The following is a 25,074-nucleotide window of genomic DNA, read 5'->3' as shown; positions in this document are numbered from 1 at the left end:
CCTTGTGGAAATTACACAATCCACACATTGAAGATCAATTTGTTGATTTATGGCATCGATATGTTAGCAGTACGTGCTGCCACTGTTCAGGGAGTCTGAGAGTCGCTGAACTTTCACAGATCACAGTTTACACACATTGGCGTCAGCGTGTTGTGTGTGCCAACACTGCCGTGATTTCACAATTTTTACAACCTGGGGGTGTTACTGAACTACGGGGCATTCAAGGTCACATCCGCTTTCTAATTGCTGAACTCCTAAGAACACTACTCACTCAGAACAAGCTGACCCAGCTGAATGACCCATTATCTAATAGTTATTAATTCTACAAATTGTGCTAAAGGAACAGTTAGGCATTAGCATACCTTCTGCTTTCATCAGGTCAGTTTTACATGGTGCAGGAAAAGGACAAGCATTTTAGAGGTTAGCCTTTTGGTCAAATGATCAAGAGAGCAGAGATTTGCTGTTACAATGATAGGCCTACTTCCTGCAGTGTTGAAATATCACAGGGGCATTACCTTTGTGACGGTCGATTTTACTGCTGTTGGCAATGAACGACATTTCCTCAGGCCAGCTCATATCTTTGTTTCGAACTGGAAGGAAAGAGATTATATTTCTTTTAACAGTTCATTCCTCAGCACTCCCATTATACTTTCCCTTAACAAAAAACATAATCATTCATTCTTGTTTTATGCTAGATTTGACGTATTATCTCCTGAGCTCCACAAGCCTCCGTTTGCTGGAGATAAAATGTTAATTAATCCACATGACGGAGATAAAAGGAGTGATGGGCAAACCTTCAATTACTAAGTGCTGCTCGTCCTGGAATCTTCAGACTCTCTAGTGTGTGATCCTCGTCGTCCAAGAGGGTGAGGTAATTCTGTTTTGCACACATGAAAAATGCATTCGGCCGTTTAGTCTCCCCTCATCAGAGTCAGACTTTCATGCCGGGTGGAATTTCATTTGGGCTTTATGACCCCCAATGCCCCCAATTTACACAGTGACAGATCTGTCTCTTATCAAACCGTCCTTTAAGGGCTTGTAAAGAACCGACAAAAGGGTACCTAATAAGCCATAGGGCTTTGCGCTTTTAGGTTTTGTCATTTTAATTAAAATGCCTTGGATTCAATTCCACAAGTTATACATATGAAACACATATTATAATCGAATGCCATACATATGCTAATCTTTGTCAAAATCAATCTGTATATCAATCAATAATGGAAACCAGGTCAATCAGTTAGTTCTACACTCTGTGAGTGTCCAGTCAGTTGCTCTGTCCAGGCAGCAGAAGGACCGCACCTCGCTGTTGTACAGCCAGAGTCGCATGTCCTCGTCCTTGATGCGCAGCCGCTGAGACAGGTACTCGTGGATGTCCTTGATGGTGCCCATCCGGCTGAAGCAGCCTGTGTAGGCCAGCACCCGCTTCAGGGGGGCATTAGGGGACGGCACGTTACCTGCAGGGAGGAACCCGGGGGGGGGAGGGAGGGAGGGAGGGAGGGAGAGAGGGAGGGCAGCAGGAAGAGCCAAACATTTGTCATGTTCCTTTAGGAAAGAAGTCGATGGAACAGACTGCACGTAGAGGAGTTTTTCTACGCATGCTGAGACAAAGGGCTTGCCAATGGATTGGGATGAACAAACCCACTGAAAATCACTTACTCATAGACTAAAACTATATATAATCTAGGACAGTATTTAAAAAAAAATATATTTTTCACATTTGAATCACAAAAAAAGCACAGCAGAAAAATCAGGATATTGTTTGCATTTTTCCAAAGCTGAGGATTAGTTGTAAGGTAGCAGCAAGAAAGGGCAAAAGGTAAGAATGAATCAACTCGGTGGGGAGGATGATTGGAACACAAATGATCAATATTAGTCACCGGAAGAACACCAGCTGGCTATGCTTGATTGGGCTACAGACACAAATGAGAGCGAAGGAGGAGAGTCACCCCACACTGCTGTTGTGCCTCTACTCTGCTCTGAGAAGTAAGGACCACCCTGAGCTGGCATCCTTTCAGTGCACCTCTATCAATTCTGATGACAGTGTAGCAAACAGAGAGGAGAGGAGAGGAGGGAGGGAGGGAGAGAACAGAGATTAACAGAGGAAAAAGAAAGAGAGGGGAAAGAGTGAGCAGAAGAGTGAGAGAGAGAACAGATAAACAGGGGAAAAAGAGAGAAAGAAAGAGTGAACAGAAGAGAGACAAAGAGAGATGTGGAAGAAACAGGGGGAAAAGAGAGGAAGAGATAGCACAGGGAACTGAGCGCCCTTCCTACAATGTCTCAGGGCCCCCAGGCATTCAGATAGCTCCTAAAATCAGATTAATTCTGGACCTCTAATGCTGTCTACCCACATACACACCATACACAGTGGGCCCAGAACAGCACTATTCAATTTAGCTGGAGCGACCCAGATCTCTCTCTCCCTCTCTCTCTCTCTCTGCCCCCCCCCCTTCTCCCTCTCTTGTTTACCACACTGCATGTGACCTAAAAGCTCAGATGTCAACTTTAAAGTGATGGTTGCAGAGATGACAGCTGCTGGATGTCGGTCAGGCACTCATGTGGACAGCAATGGACGGCCGGGATCACATTTACGGTTGTGCATTTTTAATCAACCCATTTGGTGGGGGGGGGGGGGGGGGGGATGGGCGGGTTAGGTGGGGGCACTGGTCAGAGCTCCAGGGCGACTTGCTCAGCAGGTCCAGTCAGGAGCAGTTTTAGATGATTAGGAGCACTGGGGTTTTTCAGAGAAGGAGAGGAGCAGGAGGAAGACGAGGTGGAGGAGGACGAAGATGAGGAGGTGGGCAGGGCCTCCTTCTTGCTGCAGGCTTACGTTACCTCGGGGTATGTGTTCGGGGAACATGCGCAGGCTGGTCATACCCATGTTCACCCAGATGTTGGACTGGGGGGTGCGCGTGGCCGGCTGCTGCCGCAGGAAGAGCAGGTAACGGGGGAAGAGCTCCAGCTCCGGATGGCCCGTCTTGGTGTGCTGGATGACCTGTGGGGGGGGACGCAGGAGTGAGCACCATGACAGAGTCAAGCACATGCTCTGCTTTTGGTTTGTCGTCAGTCTCTGAATAAGCTTCAAAATGTTCAGGTGCGATTTTTACTGCTGCGACTTATGACTCAGCCTCTGATCCAAGGTGATTGGATTTCTCAACAGGATAACACACAGTAACTTTCATATCAGGACATGAATGTAAACAGATACTGTCCATCAGTATCAGAGATCATTAACACTTCATAATTACAATCACATAATGATGCCTCATGAAAAAAAAAAGGCTCAAGATCAAGAGTCACGACAGCTATGCATCAGCGCTGCTGTTTTGAGTGAAAGACTGTGATTGTTTGCTAACTGTTAGTATGTAATCTCTAGCTAGTATGCATGCATGAGAGTGTATGAAGACCTTTATACAAAACTAATCTGATTCTATAAACAACCCAGTCTAATCAGGCCAAAGCCAAAAGCGGTCTGAAAGGTTGATATAAGGCCTATCGGCAGGAGCATAACACATCACTAAACCACAGGGCTAAATGTAGCTCACTAAAGCTCCAATTAGTTCTAACCATTAGGGCAATGGCACACAACTGATGGCCTACTAAGCTTCCCAACACCACTGATCTTCATGTTATTGTGCTTTGGTAATGTATTTGACCAAATGGGTTCTTTAATTAAACATTTAATGACTACTTTAGGCTCAGACAGGTCTGAGGTGGGGTTTTGGTGTGTATGTGTGTGCGTGTTTGTGTGTCGACGTACCGGTCGTGGCAGGCTGAGGTTGGCACCGTACCAGTGGTAGAGCGCTCTCCACACAGGCTCTGGAACGGTCTCAAAGTCCCGGCCCACGGTCAGCGGCGGGGACCTTTTGAGCCGCCCACCCTCCATGGTGAGTGTTGGAGCCTGTTGGGAGGGAGACGAGGGCAGGGAGAGGTGGACAGAGGACAGACAGACAGAGAAGGACAGAAATAGTGAGAGAGAGAGAGAAAGAGAGAGAAAAAGACAGCCTTCAATTAATTTATTTTCAATTCAATGCAATTTTATTTAGAAAGCTTCAAACAACTCATCCGGAGGTGCCTGTGCGCGTTGTGTTGGAGAAAGCGAGGGAGGAGGTAGAGAGCAGAGAGTGAGAGGAGGGGGGACACTTTGGCCTTCTCAGATGTCCGAGATAAGGCCTCATCTAATGCACCGGCCGGTCTGGCTCTGTGGAGATAACTGACAAGAGCAACACACCGGCTGGGAGGGGCAGAGGAAGAGAGAAGGAGAGAGGGAGGGAGGGAGAGAGAGGGAGGGAGGGAGAGAGAGAGGTAGATAGAGGGGGGTGGTGGTGTGGTATAAGTTTGGAAGTGTCTGGTGCAAATCAGAGTTGGCCCTGAGACTGCATGACATCTCCCTGACAGGACCAAAATAACCCAGCACTGTTGTGCTGTTCCACTGGGTCAAAGCTGCCGCTGAGCCTGACTCTTGACTCTGAATAAGACGTGAGCTCCTCATTCAGAGTCAGACGAGCTTTACTGCATGTCTGCCTGTAGCTGCGCTATTCTTCTTGTGAACACCTCATCCTATAAGCAGTCTTGCATATCTTTAAAGGGGCTTAAAAAGTTCTCACACAACAGCTATGGCACCAATTGTGACAGCCCTCTAAGTAAAAGTGCTACTCTGCTGATGTGCTTTGTGATGGCAATTATGCTGACGCACACGCACACACACACGCACACACGCACACACACACACACACACACACACACACACACACACACACACACACACACACCTACCTTCATGGGCTCGGTGAGGACTAGCGGCTGGTTGTCGATGGCCCCGGGTCTCTGTGAGGTGAGGTTTGTGGGCAGGTGTCCGTTGGCACTGGAGAAGCACTGGTTGTTGTTGTCCGAGGCGTTGTGCTGACGTGCGAAGCACAGGTCCGTGGCCGACGAGCTCATGTGCTGGGATGAGACCTGAGAAGGAAGTGACATCAGACAGCCGTGATGACCATGGCAGCGCATAGATGAGGGAACGTACAACTATTTCACACACTCCAAATAGTGATGACACCAGTCATTTTCTGATTTTTTTTTTCCCTGACGAAACCAGATGAAAGAAGAGACTTATGACTAAGCCCTGACGACTTAATACTGCCTTTCCCACTGTCGTGGTAAATAAGGGAAAAAAAGACTCAGACACATGAATATCCCAAAATACTTCCAGACACTTCTTATCCCCCCAAATTCCACAAATACTTGCACTGCACACATTGCACAAAACCCCTGCAGTGAAATCCTGTGGGGGAACGTTAATCTCTGGGGCATGTATGGTTTGAATCTGGACAAAGCATGTCTGCTAATGGCATCCACTCAAACACAAAGCTGAGGTCTTTAATCGAGACACACAACCCTCTAGGCCTCTAACCCTCCACCGCCCACTCACTAGTGTTGGGGCTCTCGGCGGCCTCGGACGCGCTGGAGATGTTGTCAGACGACTTTTCCTCCGAGGAGCTGGACGAGCGGGTGACCCCGCCGCCGTTGCTGTAGCCCGCCCGCGAGGTGGCCGTGGAGGCGGGCTCCGCGCTGGCGCACGACTGGGGGCTCCTCCTGCCCGCGCCCACGATGGACGGCTGCTCCACCACAATGGCCCTGTTGTCCTGAGAGAGAACAAAAAAAATGCATGAAATGAAAGGAGCTTCCCACATATTCACACAAGACCAACACAGAAATGCATTCCCATGATGATTAACGTCATAGTAACTGAAGCCATGTTCAAACCTAGAATACCAGAGAGTGAGTGAGAGAGAGAGAGAGAGAGAGAGAGAGAGAGAAACAATATCTCCTCCATGCTAGTTTAAAATTCAGCAACTGAATGGATGTTTAGTCCGTCCCTAAATATATTGAAACACAGAGAGAGAGAGAGAGAGAGAGAGAGAGAGAGAGAGAGAGAGAGAGAGCACAATTTCTCCATCATACTAAATCACCGCCTACACTCCTCTCTCTTGCCCTTACTGACTCACATATTTGACGTAGTCTTTCCACTGCTGCCACCACTGCATGGAGATGAGGAACCAGTTCTGTCCCGCCTGCAGCCCATGCCTGCTCTCCCTCTCCAGCCAGCCCCTGGACAGAGCACATCACACACCCACGTCAGCCCTGGCACGCTCACCAGCACAATCACATTACATGGCTACCAGGCTGCCCGGTCAGCCTACTTGGATGTCAGGAGGACTCTTGTTCATTTCAGGGACAAAGGGATTTAGGCCGAATGACCACTATGGCTTCTGAGAACAAATGATTCCATTGCATGAACGTTCACAGACGTAAAACTGACATACTGGTACATCTGCAGTGTTTTCACATTGTGTTACTGGTCAGATTTTCATGTCAGAGGTTTGGACTAGACAACGATAGTGACGGGGCTGTTGAGAGTTGAACCCTCGATGGATTGATGAATGGAAAAGATCGGAGATGTAGAGATTGAGAGGGAGCGTGAGAGGACAGCGTACCTGATGATCTGGCCCTCCTCCTCAGGAGCGGCTGGTCTCAGACCCAGCACTATGTGACACACCTGTGGGTTTCATGACAAGGACAGGAATGTGAAGATCAAGATCAAACGTGTGCAAAATCACTTATTATCTGACAATAACATCAACGCTACAGGTGATGAAAGAAAATGCGAAAGGATTACCATTTTATTATTACTTACAACTGGTATTATTTATGATTTATATAAACTGTGCATTCATCTGTAAACAGCCTTGTGTGAAGGTTATCAGACCTGAAACAGCAGGTTGAGGAACTCATTGGCAAGGGCGCTTTTCACACTCCAGATCTGGTAGTCCTCCAGGGTCAAGTGGCCCATCTGCAAGAGCACAGCAATGGAGAACGTCAGTGAAAAGACAAACTACAAGAGTTGGTGGCACAACCGACTTCACACTGTCTGAGGATTAATCAAGTAAAATTCCTAAACAATTTCTAGAACATAGAAATGATAAAAGTATGAATCAAGATGTTTTTTTGACGGCAATCACCTTGGTGGTGTCGTGCATCTTCAGAATCCCCTCGACTATGTCCGACACATTGGCGAGCAGTTCCTGGGAAGATGAGAAGGAGGGGAGCAGATGAAACCACAACCAGTCAATAAAAACTAAATGAGCCTGCCGTACTGACAGTTAAGTTGTTCTAGGCAGGCTTCATAAAAGAAGATTATTTCCTCATCATCGTGTACACCATCCACTTCAACCCCCAGGGGGAACATCAATTTCGCACACTGCCTTCTGAAGCCAAGCTCGACAGAGAGAAAGAGAGAGAGCGTGAGAGAGAGAGAGAGAGAGAGAGAGAGAGAGAGAGAGAGAGAGAGTGGGATAGAAAGAGCGAGAGAGTGGGTGAGTGTTAGTTTCTGTTGGAAACAGAGAGGCAGAGAGACTGCAGATTTACTTCCACAAGTAATTAGAATCCTAAAAAGCTCAAAAAAGTGCCATTCGAGAGTTCTTGCCAAGTACTGCAGAGGAATAATAATAAAAAAAAAACCTACTTTGAAAATAATGGCATGAGTGTCTGAAATGTTGTGCATAGCTTATGCAACACAGGAAATGGTTTTAGGTTGTTGCTTTAGAAAAAAAGAAAAATAAATAAATAAATAAATAAATAGATAGATAGATAGATAAAATAAAGGAACTGCGTAGTTCAGACAGCTGCACTGCTGACTAATAAATGACTTGGAACACTGTGCTGCTGTGTGAGAGTAATGAGATTTGTCCAGGAGGGCTGTATACCCCCCTCCCCCACTGCCCCCTGCTCGTGCCCCTCCGCCCATGTGCCACTTACAGGCAGGGTGTCCGTGCGGTTGTCCTTCCACACCTCCAGTAGGGCCACCACCATCTCGTGGACCTCTTGTCTGGACAGGACGCCATCGCGGTCCACATCAAACACCTTGAAACAGACTGGGGTTTGCAAGAGAAGGAGAGAGAGAGAGAGAGAGAGAGAGAGAGAGAGAGAGAGAGAGAGAGAGAGAGAGAGAGAGAGAGAGAGAGAGAGACCAAGAGAGAGAAAGAGAAATTATTCAAGATGAGTGAAATAGAGTGTTATATGTTTACTTGACTTGACTTACTCATTCCACTTATTGATTTAAAAGATTGTTGGATTGTGGGAAGTGTTTTTAAGTCATCACTGTGTTTGCCTTTAGATTGTGTTTGCCATAGATCAATTTCTTCTGATTCTGTTTACTTCCTATCAGTATTTTGTCTTGTGTTTTTAAGTGGTATGTGGCTTCGTATACCTTCTACCTGCAGCCTCTCTTGACTAGGGCTCACTTATAAAGGAGACTTCTGTCTCAATGTGATTACCCTGGTTAAACAAAGTGTTAATAATAATCATAATAATAATAATAATAATAATAATAATAATAATAATAATAATAAAGTAAAATAAATAAAAAAACTTGTCAAGTAATTGTCAATGAGAAGATATGGCCAACTGTCTGAAATAAACTAACTATTAACTAAATTAACTAACTTTCTATTCCAGTATCACTCCACTGATTCTAATAATATTACACCATCTGTTATTCAAATGTCACTGACCACACAGCATGTGCGTATCTGCTAAAATGTGATAAATGAGATAAGAAGCCTTGCACGCACACCCACACACACACACAGAGCTAAAGTCTGAGCATTATAAAGGGATGTGGTGCTGCACTAAGCAGCCTTCTCTTCAAACGCATGCCATGCGGGGGTGGTGTGTGTGCGTGTGTGTGTGTGTGTGTGTGTGTGTGGGGGGGCTTACACTTCTGTCTCTCGGCCACAGGCCCTCTACAGCAGGCAGACAGGCCGCACGAGATCTCCTTGAAGTCGATGTGATTGTCCCGGTTCTCATCAAAGGCGTGGAACAGGCCTGCCAGAACAGAGAAGACAAAAGAACCAAAAAAAGAATAATAAAAAAAAAACACGTTGGAGGAAAATGTTAACCTAGAGAATCCAATTATTCCTTGATCGTAATCTTCCAGAGATGAGATTCTGAAATAATGGAAAAAGGTGGAACAAAGCACTGTGTATAAGAAAGTCGAAAACGACTGAGCATGTTTTTCTGGTCCTTGAAAAGTATGTTGTATAAGATTTCCCTTCTTTGTAGAATAACAGCAGTAGAACACTTTTTGCAGTAGAACACTTTTTACCTGCCAATCAGTACATGAACACCCAATGAATTCAGTAAAAAAAAATATGATTGTGATAAAAATGCTCCCCACCCCAATATAAGCTGCCCAACTGTATGTTATGACTGCCTGTTTGTCCGTGGACTGCCAGGACCTATTAATGTGAACATGAGGGAAGTCTGTCCGGAGGGCAGCTTCCCCCCTTTCAAGCCCTGGCCCTATGCATATTTCATTACCTTCACCGAGAGACGCGTGGATGGGAGGTGAGACCAGTGGGACAAAGGTTTCCAAGTCGAAGCGACCCGTCCGCGATTGAGCCTTCAGTAGCCAGTAGCGCTTCTCCAAATCGATGATGTCTGATTCTTCTACTGCAGGGGCAGGAAGGAGAAAGATGGATTGAAAACATGATTACCGACTTCCAGCCTGGCCTCCTTTAGTAGAAAAAAACTGGGCCCCTATGTTTCTGCTAGCCGCAGCAGAGGGCCAAGATGAGTCATTACCAATAACAATGTATGAGTGTGTGTGTGTGTGTGTGTGTGTGTGTGTTTTCCTGCACAACCTTTCACTCCAAAAAGAGAATACTAAGGCATTTCCAGACAGTTAGCAAAATATTTGTTCCATCTTGCTGACATCTTACGGGCTGTTATATAATAGGTTTGAGGGCAGCGGCTCAGCTAGGTGAAACCCTGACTCAACTCTAAATGCCCAGTGAGGAGCACTATATAGAGCATGGAGTGGAGTGGGGAGGTTAAGAAGCCCTTTGGTCGACTACCCTTTCATCACCGTAATCCTCAGATTAGGCCTAATAGGATTGCAAGGCACTGCAACAGTTCCCTCCCAAACATTTGAGTCATAAACGCACAGAGTAAGTGTCAAAACACAGACACAAATCACATGGGTTTCAGTACACAAACAAACAGACCAAAAAACACAAATGAATAAAGATGAGGTCATTTTGTATGAGCCATCTCGGGAGCCTCTGGTGTTAGCTGTATAAAAAGTGTAAGGGCAAATGGCTGGGAGGCTTATTGAGGAGGAGGTGTCCATGTGTTTCAGTGAAAGGTTGAGGGGATTGCCCAGGACTTTCCCACCACTTCACCACTCATGGCCAAGAGCTTCATGTTCAGAGTCTGGACTGACCTTGGTGGAGGTAAAAAACACCTCAGTGATTACACCAGCAAGTGAAATATGTTGGAAATGTGCAAATGTAGATGCTTGCTTCCTTGGGAGGTTTCCTATCACTATATACTATCATATTCTCTCTCTCTGTATTATACTGAAGGACTTAAACCTGAGAGAGAGGGACAAGGGGGCTGGGAGAGTGAAGGAAAAAAAAGATAGGGATAAAAAAAGACAGAGAGGAAGAAGTAGAAGAAAAGGAATCCAAAGGTTCAAAAACTACAGCTGCACTGGCTGACCAGGAAGCACAAAATCAATGATTCAGACTGTTATTTTAGGGATGGTGTTAGAAGTGAGAGTGGGAGTAAGAGGGAGAGAGTAAAGAGAGAGAGAGAGAGAGAGAGAGAGAGAGAGAGAGAGAGAGAGAGAGAGAGAGCAGTTCAGAAATGATATGAGGCCCATGAATAATTGACAAGCACACAGAATAAAGGAGCCGGTTTACATCCTACAAGCAGACACGACACACTTAATGTCCTTAATGCACACTTAAGTATGCCTTCAACTCATCCTCCAACAAATACTTAACCACTTGCCTGTTCTCCCTTTAGCTTTTCCCAATATTAGTGAAACTCCAATAAATGTGTGTTTAATACCATCAGCTGCTAAGGGTAATAGATGACTGCGGTCGGAGAGAACAGGCAATGATTAGCTCAGCGATAAAAGCCAAGCTGGGCAAAATAAGAGCGGTCTTATCTAGTTGGGCATTATTCATGACCGGGTGCAGCGGCGAGTGACCACTGATCTATAAAACTCATTACCTACAGTATGGATCAATGCAAGACCATCGTTCACCGGTTGCCATTCAGAGTGCCCCACACACCACTCGGCGATACGCTAAAGACTTATCTCTTTTCTGGCTGTCTGATGCAGCTTGGTAACACTGCCTCTGGATGGGTCGACGTTCAGCACACGTACCTTGAAGTTATCAAACATGACATCCACCACAGAGCAGGGGGCTCCGCCGCTGCAATCAAGCGATGAGCTTCTGCCCATTCGTTTCTGCTCATCTGTCTCTATCTCTGTCTGCTTGAAAACCTGACAGGCTCAACCATACGTAGACTGCAGCATGCCCACGGCACAACCGAAATAACAGGGCTGTTTCAGAAATCAAAACTCGCCGTGTATCAAAGCCCGGCCATTAACATTCACTTACACTCTGATAGGTTTGGGTGTCTGTAAAATAAAAGTTCTGCTTTTTTTTTTGTTCTTTAAAAAGGTTGACTGGAGGAGAAACAATTTCACAGAAAAAGAAATTCTTAGTTTTCAAGTAGCGTTAAGGGAAAACATACTGTTGTGTGTCAGTCATATGTCACTCTTCTAAGTCATCAAATGACAAAAAGGCTTGTCCAAAAATGTCTAAGCAGTTTCTTTCTTGTCTGATGCAACAAGAGTGGCATGTTCCAGAATTCAGACGTACACAAGATGCAACAGAGCTACACAGATATACTGTGAGTGAGTCTGTCAACTGCAGTTCATGTCAAAGAGATGCCTATACCCACCTAGAGGTGCTACTCTGTCAGAGTGGCAACAGAGGAACCATACCATATTCCACTGTAAACATCAAGGGTCTCGTCGCTAGAAGTGGCGTGTACCATAGTAGACTCCACGCGGTTTTCCGATCAAGGTAGGAAAATCAAAACAAACAAATAAACAAACAAGCCAAAAGGAAAACAAAAACAAGCCCAGCGTTGGGTCACGACTCTATCCCTTCTCCGTATCTGAGGATTTCACCAGCTGTCCCCATAACGCTTCTCCGTCGTAACTACGCCAACATCATCCTGTGTCATACGGACCATGACTCCACAGGTGGTAGGTAAGGAGTCATGGCTAGGCATTTTCTGGAAAGTGCCCAGACTCAGACATGCACAAACACACACACACATCCACACCCCCACATACACCTACTGTACATCCATCCACACACACACACACACACACACACCTTGACAGAGCATGCACACCTCACAACCCCCGGCACGCCCCACAGCCCTCTCTCTCGCTGCGCTAAGAGGATAAGCTGGACCGCGGGCAGCAGATTACACACCCCGTCTCAGGTTCTCTCCCTGATTGGTCTCGAGACGGGATCCTTCCACGTATATGTCCTCGATTGACAAAACAAACCCAGGCTAAATTTACCTGGGCATTTGTGTAAGCAATTGCCTTTTTGTTTTATCTCCTCTTTGGCATATTGTTGGGGCCTTGGCCTTCAAACTAACAATAGGAGGAAAATATGTAGACAGGCACAGGGGAGTGGACAGTAAACATGGGGATGACTGAGCTCAGATCATGGAGATGAACTGTAGTGCCGGTCTGTGCTCTAGAAATGGGGGGTTAGCAAAGATGCTAAACAAGTAGCCGTGGGAATCTCCGAGTGAATCACAATACATGCTATACATGGCTATACATGACCTACGATAAGGATGCCATCATGATACAGCGATTTTGAGATACTCAAAACGTTGCAAGGCGATCATGTCCAAGATGTCAAATGGGAATGAAAGAGAAGAACAGAGCACAACATCCAGAACTGAACCTGTGTAAATCTGACTCAGAGTGTTTAGTTGAATAAACTGAACGTAATAAAGCACATCTAGGGAAAGCAGACGTGCCTGGATTGATGTAGCGAGGTGCAACAATTCCTTTTCCACACGATTTAAATGCAGAGCCATGATGCCTTTGGGGATCCACTGTAGTGGAAGTCCCAGTTTTTGTTTTTTCTTCAGTAACCAGGACTGCATGTCTGAAATGCTGTGAGCAAGTCAGACCTACTTACAGCCAGCGCTTCACACTACTCTTGCAACATGTTACAGCACATTACGCAGGCTGTGCAATTAATACATTCATAAAAAAGACTGAGGACAAGGAATAGAGAAGAGTGATTGATCTCTCTCTCTCTCTCTCTACACAAGAGTGGCCTGGGGTGGGGAGTACGGGTGGGGGGGCCTCTATATATATATATATGTGTGTGTGGTGTGTGTGGCTAAAGTAGAATAGGCAGCGGCTGACAGCTGTGAAGACGTCCCTCCCACCCAGCAGGGATGGCGGGTGAGAGGCGTGGCGTGTGGGGTGCTAAGTGTGGCTGTGTCACTTGTAATTAGCTCATAGCGAGCAGTGCTCCTGCGCACCAGAGTGGTGAAGGTGGTGGTGGGGTGTGGGTGGGGGTTACTGCTAATGCCTTGCGTCTGTCGGGGGGGGGGGGGGGTGCAAGAAGAGTGACTAGAAGGAGCTGCAACCGTCACTCCGTCACTGCACGTGTACAGACATCTGCAACAGCCCATTTGTCTTCATGGCAGGGTGTGTGTGTGTGTGTGTGTGTGTGTGTGTGTGTGTGTGTGTGTGTGTGTGTGTGAGCAGCTGGGCTAGTTTCTGTTCCACGTCACTAATGACTCTTTTCTCGTCTCAGAATAATCACCATTGGCACTCCGGCTGGTGACAGTGACAAAATGGGGGATAAAGTCCTGCAGCATTCACAAAATCAATTTGGTTGGGAGTTGAGACGAGACGCTATTCCTGCATTGGTATGCATGCACCATAAACAGATCAGCAGCCCTCCTTCTCCTCCATCCTACTCACTCTCTCCCTCCATCCCCCTCTCTCTCTCTCTCCACCCCCTCTCTATCCCTCCATCCCTCTCTCTCTCTCTCTCTCTCTGTGTTAATGAGGAAGACTTCTGCATTAACACGTGGGTAATGAGATGAGATGAGAGATCAGACGTCCCGACTGCTGAGCCTCTTGTGGGGTGGGAATTCTGAGGGCAAAAGGGAAGTCTGTGTGTGTGTGTGTGTGTGTGTGTGTGTGTGTGTGTGTGTGTGTGTGGTCAAGATGATTCATGGCTTGGTGAGAAGCAGAGGTGGGTGGTGTACTGTAGCTATTCACAATGTGCTTTCATGCATAAGTATGTAAGTCTATGAGGCAGAAAGAGAGTGTGTGTGTATGTGTGTATGTTTATGTGTGTGTGTGTGTGTGTGAGAATGAGTGTGTGTGAGAGAGACAGAGAGATAGTGTGTGAGTAAACCTACCGTAGCAGCTGACAACATCCAGAACATATTTACACCCTCTCTATGGTGTGTGGGTATGTGTGTGTGTTTGTTTACGAGTGTGTGTTTGTGAACTTTTGTGTATAGTGTGTAGTGTTGCCACTCACAGTGTGTGACCCCGGCCAGGGTCTGGTAGAAGGTGGGTGTGTCGCTGTCGTCGGTCAGGGTGACGCATACGCCTGCGGACAGTAGCCAGCGTGAGAAGGTGAAAGCCTCTTTGTTCTGGAGCAGCCAGTTCCTGAAGCGCTCGTAATGGACTTTCTCTCCCTGGCAGAGGCAGGAACCCAACACAAAAGACAATAAGACCAACCGAGAAAAAGACAAAGAGAGAGAGAGAGGGAGAGAAAGAGAGAGAGAGTGAAAAACATTCATTTGGTATTCATATACTTGGGTGAAATCAATAGCTAAGAGGATTGGGAAATATTTTCTTAATGAGAATTGTAATGTGAAAGGCTGTTTGTGTGTGTGTGTGTGAGTGAGAGAGAGAGAGAGTTGTGTTGTATTGGGAGGGGAGTGCTGGTTGGGGGATGGAGACTTCCTCTGCAGATGTGCTTGAAGGGCCCAGAGCCAGAGGCTCGCTAAAAACCACACAACACACTGCTATTAGGTTTGTGTTGTGTGTGTGTGTGTGTGTGTGTGTGTGTGTGTGTGTGTGTGTGTGTGTGTGTGTGTGTATGCATGCATTCGTGCGTGTGTCTGTGTGTGAGAGAGAGGGTTGCTTCCAGGCTACATGATCCAGTCAAGTGATGCACACCTGGGTGGCTCAACTGATTGCTCATGAGTTCAGTAACCAAAAGAGCATACAGACATATACATAACTATACAAAACGAACATACTGTATACAGGCCACATACTGTGCATATAAATTAAATATAGAAGGTAGAAAAGGCGATGCCTGAAGTTATGGTAGACGAGTCCTGTGTGTAACTCAGCACAGATTATCTCGAATGTATGTCAGAGACAGATCAACAAACTCAAGTTGGTTGCTCCCAGTTAGCGGGTGCGCTATCGCAGGGTTGTATAATTACAGACAGGGTGTCACTGGGTCATGTTTCTCATTGACATTGGACGGCCCAGGCCTGATGCACACACAGTAACTGAGTGCATTTATTGACAATGTCCTGCCATAGCGGAGCAAAGGCCAACGGGAGCTCGGAATTACAAATGGCAAAGCCCCCGCCGGTAATCCTGATATGGGAACTCCATCACCAAATCAGAATAGATTCCCTAGTGTTAATAGAATGCTTCCGTTTCAAGACAAGCATTTTTTTGAGGCTTGCCATGCCGAGGACAAGATCCAAAACATCATCTCAGTAGGGGAAGAAATAAGCTCAGGAAAAAAAGAAAAGGCAATTTTGTATTTTTTTCCCCCCACTGTACTGTTGAGAAACATCAATTCAGCAGAGCAGAGCAGTGCTGATACAGGGAAACTCATTTGAAGTTGGAATATTTTGTGCTTTGAACTTCGCCTCCTCAGCTCGTTTTAAATTCCAGTTCCAGTTTTTGTGGGCTCTAAGGTTTTTTTTCCCTCCGTTAGTCACAAGAAAGTAAATGAGAAATCTAATGAGCACGCAGGCTAATGGGCTTGATCAGGGTGAGGTCGAGAGAGAGGGATGAAGAGTGTCAGGCGAGGGGAGAAGAGGTGACTGCTCAGTGGGTGTCGATCGCAGGGGGGGTGGGGGGGGGGGGGTGGGGAGTCTGACCTCTGCGAAGCACTTCCTGAGCGAAGGCGGGACTTGGCCGTCCACAGCGCGCAGCATGCTCTCCACATCGTCCCGTGTGATGTGGCTGCCCGACTCGCTGGCAAACAGGCTGAAGATGTCTGCAGGAGGGACATGGAGGGAGGGAGAGAGAGAGAGAGAGAGAAACTTACAAGCTTAGCTTACATGCTTCGCAACCTTTTTTTTTTTTTGTACTCATTTTTTATTGTATTTGGTGGGTAACAACATATATGAAAGGCATTGTTACAATACAGATACACAAACTCAAACATACCCCCACCCCCCTCCCCCCCTACCACATGGGATACAACACAACTATCCGTGTAGCACAGTCAGTATAGAACAGTCCACTTAGTTTCTCTCCAGTAAAATGTCTTGAACTCTGGCAATTCCATTGCTCCAAGTTTGTATTGTCCGAGGAGTAGCGCCATTAATCTTGGCAGAAGAAAGTTCAAGAAAAAGAATCTCTAAGAACGTTTTCAGCCAATGCTTATGGGCTAGGTTGTGGGGTGGAACCCAAACTTGAACAATGATCTTTTTGGCTGCTGTTAGACCAGCTAACCAAATTTTTCTAGACCTTTCATTCATGCATTCAAGTTTAGAGTCATCATTGAGAAGGTGTAAAACAGGATCCATAGGAAGCTGAATATCAATGAGATCAGACAATGACTGTAACACCTTATTCCAAAAATCATAAATCTTAGGGCAGTCCCACATTATATGCATAAAAGTCCCCAAAGCATTTTGTGAGCACAAAGTACAAAATGGATGTGGAGCTTGACCGATGAAGTGTCTGACTCTAGTAGTAAGATAAGCTCTATGAGATATCTTAATATGAATAAACTGATGATTAGGATTATGAGGAGCTACATATGTTATCCCAGCTTGCTTCCCAGTCTATTTCTCTACCTCTGAGTGCCATTGAACGATCCCATGCCAATGTACTAGGCTTAGGAGACAAATATGAGAGAAGCCTGGCATACAGAAAAGAGACAACGCTTTTAGGGGCCACGTGTATCCAACTGACTAGAGGATGCTCTTTCATCTCTGAGCCCCATACAACCTTGTGTGCGTTAAGAGCTGACCTAAGTCTGAAGTAAAAGAATAAGGAATGTCTAGGGATATCATAAAGTGAAACCAACTCATTAAAGCTTAGTAAAGAGTGACTACCATTTAAGTCTCCAATGACCCATATACCCTTCTCTGCCAATAAACTTTGAGTGAATGGCTTATTTTGAGACAATATATTGTTATTACGCCAAACAGGAGATGATTTATGCCATTTCGATGTAAACCCCACAAGTTTCTCAACTTTTCCAGGGCTCCAGAGTGCGACCAATTTGGTCGCATATGCGACCTAAATGTTCAAAAGTGCGACTAAAAAAATCGAGAACGACCGGTCGCACCAGCTATTCGAGAGAGGAAAAAGTGTCCCAGAATTGAAACTCTACCTTTGGTTCAATAACAGACACATATTTGGCCAATATCGTGGTTTAAACAAATCACAGATAGTGAAGGGCGGGACTTCCCCTCTGATTGGCCGTGGCCCAGTGCCTGTGTGTAAATTTGAAAATGCGTGTGCTGCAGAGTATAAGTATAAGTATAAGTATATACACTCTTTTGATCCCGTGAGGGAAATTTGGTCTCTGCATTTAACCCAATCCGTGAATTAGTGAAACACAGCACACAGTGAGGTGAAGCACACACTAATCGGGAGTGAGCTGCCTGCAACCACAGCTGGCAGGGGGGGGAGCAGTGAGGGGTTAGGTGCCTTGCTCAAGGGCACTTCAGCCGTGGCCCACTGGTCGGGGCTCGAACCGGCAACCCTCCGGTTACAAGTCCAGAGTGCTAACCAGTAGGCCACGGCTGCCACAAGAGAGAGAGAGAGAGAGAGAGAGAGAGAGGTCAAAAACCCGTCGGATAAACAGAGTGGATGCAGTTGCATTACAGTGTGGTCACATGGGCCGAGATAAATGTCCCCTCTCCCCACTAACTTTCGGCGGCTGGCAGCAGCAAACCGATCAGACGAGCCCGAGATGATGATCAAGTTTATTGTTGCCTACGATAGGCCTAGTGAAACTTCCCTTCACCAAGTTCAGTCTGAAATAATTATTCACCAGAAAAATAGTTTGAACGTAATCCCGACGTACAGGAATGCCACTTGCGCCAAATTTAAAGGAGTCATTGCAGATGAAAAGACGTTTTAAAATTGCGAACAATGCATACAAGGCCTTCCCCAATGACAGAGATACAGATATCGCCAAAAAGGAATGAGTCATGGTGCACCTAAGAAAAAAAGTTAGGCGCACCAGTGCAAAAAGTTAGTCTGGAGCCCTGTTTTCTAAATGTTTGAAGCATGTATGTCAATACTGGGCCATACCTCAATGTACAATGTTTAATGGAGAGACCAGAAAACAGAAAATCCTTAAGTCTAATGGGAGCAATTATGTCTTGCTCTATTATCTGCCATGGTGATATAGAATTTGGATCCAGCCACTGCTTCAGTGGGCGCATGGTAAATGCCCAGTGATAGTATTTAAAGTTAGGAAGTGCCCAGCCTCCTTCTAGCTTGTTATGTTTTAGTGTGGTGTGTTTTATACGTGGTCGTCTCCCATTCCAAATATATTTAGTGAGTAGTGAGTCAACCTTGGACCAGTAATCCTTCAGCGGAGATAGTGGCAGCATAGAGGAGATGAAATTAATGCGTGGTAAAATATTAATTTTCACTACTGCTATGCGAGACGGGACAGATGCAGGGAGAGCAGAACATCTTTTTGTATCCTCAACTTTTCTCAAAATATTGGTGTAGTTCAGTTTAGTTATGGCTGTGACCGATGTTTGAATTAGCACCCCTAGATATTTGACCTCTTTGGTAATTACAATATTAGTAGGTAAAACTAGCTGACTTCTATCTCTGTTGGGCCCCGAGTTGAAGCCCTCCAACTACACACACACACACACACACACACACACACACACACACACACACACACAGCTTATCAGAGCCCCAACAGGCTCTGCGCCTGTCAGTTCCACTAGCCGCAGCTCGCCATCAATCATGTCCTGTCAGCAATCACCCTGACCTGTCAGACACTGCCCCCCCCTCCTCCCCCATACCTGCTCCCGCTCTCATCTCCCTCTCTGCTGCACCTGTCCTCAGGGCTGGAGGGCATCTCTAATGACCTCTGCCTGTTCAGGCTACAGTAGACTTCCTTACCAGAGGGAGGGGTGGTACACACACACACACACACACACACACACACACACATGTATGCACGTGGATACATTTCATTTACATTCAGGATGAACCAGGAGCCACACTGAGCCAAGGCAAGACAACATCTAAAGTGACACTGTGGAACATATATAAAGTCTGCCTGAGTGACACATAGGCAGGCCTGCATGAATAATGAATCCTTTTTGTGAAGATGTGGGCAGACCAGGTTTAGAGTCTACACACGTTTTGAAAGCTTTATTCCAATCTAAAAATACACACATCAGAGGCTTGCCCCAAATAGCAGGGGTGTCGGCGCACCAGCTAGCGCTCTTTGATACCAAACTGTTAATATTGTTAATATGTCGTGAGGAGAAAAAAGCATGAAAGAGAGCAATAGTATGTGTAATAAGACGTGTAATAAGAGGTCGGCTGACTTACATTTGGCTTTCTCCTCATCTCGGCCTCGAGTGAGCAGGACCAGCCCAACGATGAGGTTGTTGAAGTGGAGCCCTTTGGAGGTGCCACCGAATGAGGTGTAGATCACCTGAAACAGAGAGGAGATGCTCGGTGGATTATTTCCCCCCACAAACATGTTGGGAGTGCAGACTGCGATATCTCTCAGAGGCGGGCAGAGTGGCGCTTGTGATGGAAAGACATACATACACAGACCGTCTGTCATCTGTCAGAATATATGGGTAATGTTTAGGTAAAATAGAAAAGTGGTTCACCTTCCACACACACACACACACACACACACACACACAGGCACACACACAGGCACACACACAGGCACACACACAGGCACACACACAGGCACACACACAGGCACACACACAGGCACACACACCAGGAAAAGCACATCCTGTCTGGTAGTGTGTGAGTAGCGATGCCCCTGGGGACAGCCTGACAGTGTCAACATGAAAGGCTCAATTTCTGGCTCTTGCTCGCTGTCGCCTGCGTATTCCACTGTTTTCTCTCTCCACTCTTCCACGCTGGGTGTGTGCCACACTGTGCCGCTATTGATTTTCCCTTGAGACACCCCCCACCACCACACACACACACACACCTCCACCTGCTCGCACATTCATTGTCCCCTTCCTGGTTGGTTGCTTTACACCTGGACTGGCCAGTGAATGAGGTGGAGATGGTGAAGAGAAAGTGAATGGGGCAGGTGTGTGTGTGTGTGTGTGTGTGTGTGTGTGTGTGAGGGGGGGATTGGAGAGCAGCCAGGCCCTAAAAAACAGGCACTGAATCAATAATTCTGTGCAGGGCTTTGCTAAGATTCATCTGAAGTCGTCCGTCTCTCTTCCTCCCTCTCTATTCCTCTCTCAGCCCTCCGCCTACCGATGTCTGAAATCAGAGGCGAAGCCACTTCCACAATCTGTTTTAATGCAACTCAACAGCATCGTCCATCCATACATCAGGGAGGACTGCACTCTCTGGTAGGGGCAGAGGTCATGGCTTGAGGGGGAGAGATGGTAAGTCAATGTGTGTGTGTATGTGTGTGTGTGTGTGTGTTGGGGGTGGGTGGAGTAGTCATAGAGTGTCAGGCTGAGAGAGTGTGGCGTAATTCAAACCGCTCCCCTGCGCATGTCTGCTGGATCTCACAGACTTGCGATCCCATTTCCATATTGGGCCACCGCCATGCCTTCACATGCTTATAAATACCCTCCTCTGAGATGTCTCAAATACAGGATTCGTGTTATTTATGTAAGCATTCTCCATTTACCCATATCTATTTGTGGACACAAAGAGGGCCCAACACAGAGAGGAAGGGGGTATTCACTGTAAATGGGAACAGTGGACGCTGCTAGACTCCACACATTTCACTTTAACACCACCATAAATAATGATAGACTGGGACAGCATCCAGCCCTGCTTCATTTAGTGAGGTGAAGAAGCATGGAACAGATAACTAATAAACCACTAAGTGCTGCAGTGCATCTGTGGCTGCAGCGCTGGGAGAGGAGGGGGGAATACATAAACGAGAATATTCCTATTGGAACCCACTCGTCTGGAATTGCACAGACAGGATGTGATGTCAAAATGCATTGTGCCAGTGCTTAGGGGAGCAAAAAACAAAAGCCCAAGCATGCCCACCACAACAAAACAGGCACACGCCCGTTTAGCCCTCGCTGTGCCTTGAGGTGAATGAGGAGCAGTCAATAGGCTTGCACATTTGTAAACAGTCTTTCTTTTGTATGGGCACCATGGACACCAGACACGTAAACCAAATACCATGAAAACTATACGAAACCCAAAACACGAGTGGCAGTGCGGGGCCCTTGGCTTATAATGTGGGCATAACAACAGTGTACCTTCCACTGCCGTCTGTCTACTGAACAGAAGATCATGGCTCTCATGTCAGTAGAGCAGCTCTGCACCTTCATGGCAAAGTGACTGCACAATAGGCTGCAGATAAATAGGGTACCCCAATTGAATGCAATGATCTGGATATGATACAAGACCAGAAATCAAAAATTATTTTTCTCGATAATAAATGATCTTGCTAAGCAAAAATGTCTGGATGGTTCCTTTTCTTATCTTCTTCAGCATAGGCTGCGGTAGATCATTCTTTGCTAAAGGAACGGAGATAGTGTGATCGCACAGGTCCTTGCAGTGGCCATATTTAAAGACTCATGTCAATAACATCCATGGTCAGATAATGACATGGCCTTGTGTAAAAGCAGTTGGCTGCTCTTAACACCGTGGTTGTCTTTTCCTCTGTCCTTATGAATTCTCCCTCACATCTTTCCTTCACCTCATGCCATTTTCCATTGAGGTCAAAGAAAAGTGGTTAGGACAGGACATATGTTGCATTTCTTTCTGACCACAGCCATATTGTTAAAGAAATCTTAAACATGATGCATGCCACAAAAATGCAATAATGTGCAATAACGCAAAACATTTCTATGCTAAATACATAAAATCCATTTGCACTTCAGCCCGAGCTGAGCCCTTCTGTTCCCTGTGTGATTGCTGATGCAAGAGGCTGACAGTAGTCTGAGAGAGGGAGAAGATAATGGGCTGGCGCAGAGCAGAGGGGGCCATGGGGAATCACTGATCATCTCCTCAGCAGGTCACAAAGCACAGTCTAAGTGATATCTATGCCTCTATTCCCACCCTACTGCTCCGCAACACTCTCCTTGAGAAGTGCAAGAGATGAAGTAACAATTATGTGTGTGAGTGAGTGTGTGTGTTTTTGTGTGTGTGTGTTTGTGTGTGTGTGTGTTGGTGTGTGTGTGTGTGTTGTTGTGTGTGTGTCGGTGTGTGTGCGTGCATAGATGTTTGTGTCGATGTGTGTGTGTTGGTGTGTGTGCGTGCATGAATGTCTAACTGACACTCAGTACAGCTGGCTCAGGAACAGCAGCAGCAGCAACAGCAGCCCACCAGTTCAGTCCAGCTCAGCGGTCCACTAATCACAGTGATTGAGGGCGCCGCTGGGGCTGTGGCCAGCTCCTCCTGTCACGCCCACCGTGATGGACGCGGCTCTGGGTGTCAGGACCTGTCTGTGGCGGGAGGATTAACAGCCAAAGGGCTAATCGCAACCACCACACCTGCTCTTGAGAGGCATGTGTGTGTGTGTGTGTGTGTGTGTGTGTGTGTGTGTGTGTGTGTGTGTGTGTGGTCACACCACACCTAGGTCAGATACATTATTGACCAAGCCTGGCGCGTTTGCCGTTGATGCAGAGTGCTGAATTGAGATGCTCCAGGAAGAGTGACGGGGTTGTGGGGGCTCAAGCCCCTTTTCCCAAGATGAGATGAGACAGGGCACATCACAGGTGACCTGAGAGGCCTTGATCAGAGGGCCTGTGGGGGTTGGCACAAGCCTTGACACTGCCCAGTCTCTTCCTCTGCATTAGGAAAGGCTTGTCTCCTGCAGTCAGTTGTGCGGGATAAAAAAAAAAGCATTACAAACCGCGCATATTGGGACAAAGGCGTTAATAATTCACATAAAAAGTCGGTCACGGCTAAAAAAGGATAAAAATAGGCCGCCGGGTGGAAAAGCCATCTCTCTCCTGGACACCTCTCCCTTTAATTAAGACCCATGCTTCCATTCTGGTGAGTGGCACTTCAATTCGGCCAAGTGTATGTAACTGGGCAACCTGAACATCCCAGACACCTGCCTTGCCAACTAAAATAGGCTCCAGGCCAAGCTCTGAAGAGAGTGCACTTACAGGCAACATTATGGTGTCCACACAGTGTTACTGTGGACAAGTTGTAAGTGCTGAGATTACAGTACATGAATGCAACAACTACGACATAAATACTCAGTCCAGCCATCATTATGACATTAGTCCACTGAGGTGAGCAACAATTTTTGTTTTGGCTATTTGATATAAAAACATTTATATTTAATAAGGTTGTGAAAAAGTAGCCTCAGCCCATTACAGATGCATACACTTGTGAACTTGCTTGTCCAATGGTTATTACATTTTAATTATTACATTATGTAAAGGGATCAATACCCAGAACCACGCATGCTGCATGAAACCGAGAACAAATTTGTGTTACAAAAGCAGTGTCCGCTCTTTGAAGGCCAGAATCACGTGGCGTGGCACTGTTCATCAATAAAAGTCAACAGGGCTATGGGCAAAACACACCACCGGCGAATAAACAAATATGATGTGACCAGAGACTGATGTCACCATGGCAACATTTGACTGAGGCCACTTTGGTGTTCCAGCGAGCACAAAGGACAAACTCATATTCTGTGATAAAGTTCAGATGAGATATGCTTCTGGAAAAGGTCAGAGTGCTGACTAAATAAGTGAGGGTGGTGTGGTGTGTGCGTGAATGTGCGTGAGTGTGGGTGTGTGTGTGTGTGTGCTTTTGTACGTACGTGCTTTGTGTGGTGTGTGTGTGTGTGTGTGTGTGTGTGTGTATGCTGAAGGCCAGGTGGACTGAATCCACTCATCACAGGGACAGGCTCTGGCTGAGTCCCAGACCCCAAACACAGGGAGCCACAGTGTCTGTTTAACGGCACAGGATCTCACCTAAGGGCTACAGCTGTTCTATAATCAGCTGAAAACAAACAAACAAACAACACAAAGCAGAACACACATGAACTAGTAACCACATACACAGAAAGAAAACTGAAAAAAACAAAACAACTGAACAATGGACATTTAACCACAGATTGTGACACTTCCACTGTTACAGTCAGTAGTGATATGTCGATTTTGATTAATGCAAAATGACAATACCATTGATTGGTCCACACTGAAGTGTTTTATCTATGGAGTGTAAAGACTTGAGTTGAGCAGCAATTTACTCTGGTTTAGATCAAATTCAGAATATATGTCCAATGCCAAATGCATCTTATTTTACTTCAATGTCAGTGTGAACCTCACTGTATTACCTTAAATCCAGCTTTAAAATGGTATAAATGTGGCTTAGTTACTCAATGTTTTGATGTTGTGTCACGCATTAAGCAACGCTAACTGTTTGGTTTTGAACATTAAATCGTTATTCTTTTTATTTATTTACTTAAATGATCGGGTAGATGTGTCACATCTTGATTAAAGAAATTAACTATTTCAAACTAATCAAAATTAACTGTTTCGCTATGGAATTGAAATTGCATAGCACAAATTGAAAGTGGCTGAGAAGTAGTCTACACAACACGTCACATATTTTTACTTGATGTGGTTTTTCAACCTGGAAATCAGGAAGTAACTTGATCTATCTATTGTGGTGTAATGTTCCTCATTACTGTACAGACGAACGCTATCTCCACAACACAACATATCTAATGGGTTTCCATTCACTGGTTTCAAAAC

The 25,074-nt window shown here is 46.1% G+C and overlaps 1 protein-coding gene across 1 annotated transcript in view; it reads right to left on the bottom strand.

The window, feature by feature from the left end:
- The window catches only part of usp32 (ubiquitin specific peptidase 32), a 46,670-nt gene that overhangs the window by 12,426 nt on the left and 9,170 nt on the right, over positions 1–25,074 (bottom strand). The window contains 18 exon segments of the mRNA XM_048264536.1: positions 516–590; positions 795–819; positions 821–877; positions 1,300–1,454; positions 2,875–2,992; positions 3,758–3,898; positions 4,774–4,941; positions 5,412–5,636; positions 6,000–6,102; positions 6,489–6,550; positions 6,761–6,844; positions 7,014–7,076; positions 7,810–7,925; positions 8,770–8,877; positions 9,373–9,504; positions 14,460–14,619; positions 16,057–16,175; positions 19,730–19,835. Coding sequence (XP_048120493.1) covers positions 516–590; positions 795–819; positions 821–877; positions 1,300–1,454; positions 2,875–2,992; positions 3,758–3,898; positions 4,774–4,941; positions 5,412–5,636; positions 6,000–6,102; positions 6,489–6,550; positions 6,761–6,844; positions 7,014–7,076; positions 7,810–7,925; positions 8,770–8,877; positions 9,373–9,504; positions 14,460–14,619; positions 16,057–16,175; positions 19,730–19,835 — 2,017 coding nt within the window.

Source organism: Alosa alosa, chromosome 15 (genome assembly GCF_017589495.1).
Source record: "Alosa alosa isolate M-15738 ecotype Scorff River chromosome 15, AALO_Geno_1.1, whole genome shotgun sequence".
In the NCBI taxonomy this organism is placed as follows: domain Eukaryota; kingdom Metazoa; phylum Chordata; class Actinopteri; order Clupeiformes; family Clupeidae; genus Alosa; species Alosa alosa.
Note: the sequence above shows the minus strand (reverse complement) of the source record. Positions and strands in the feature narration are given on the sequence as shown.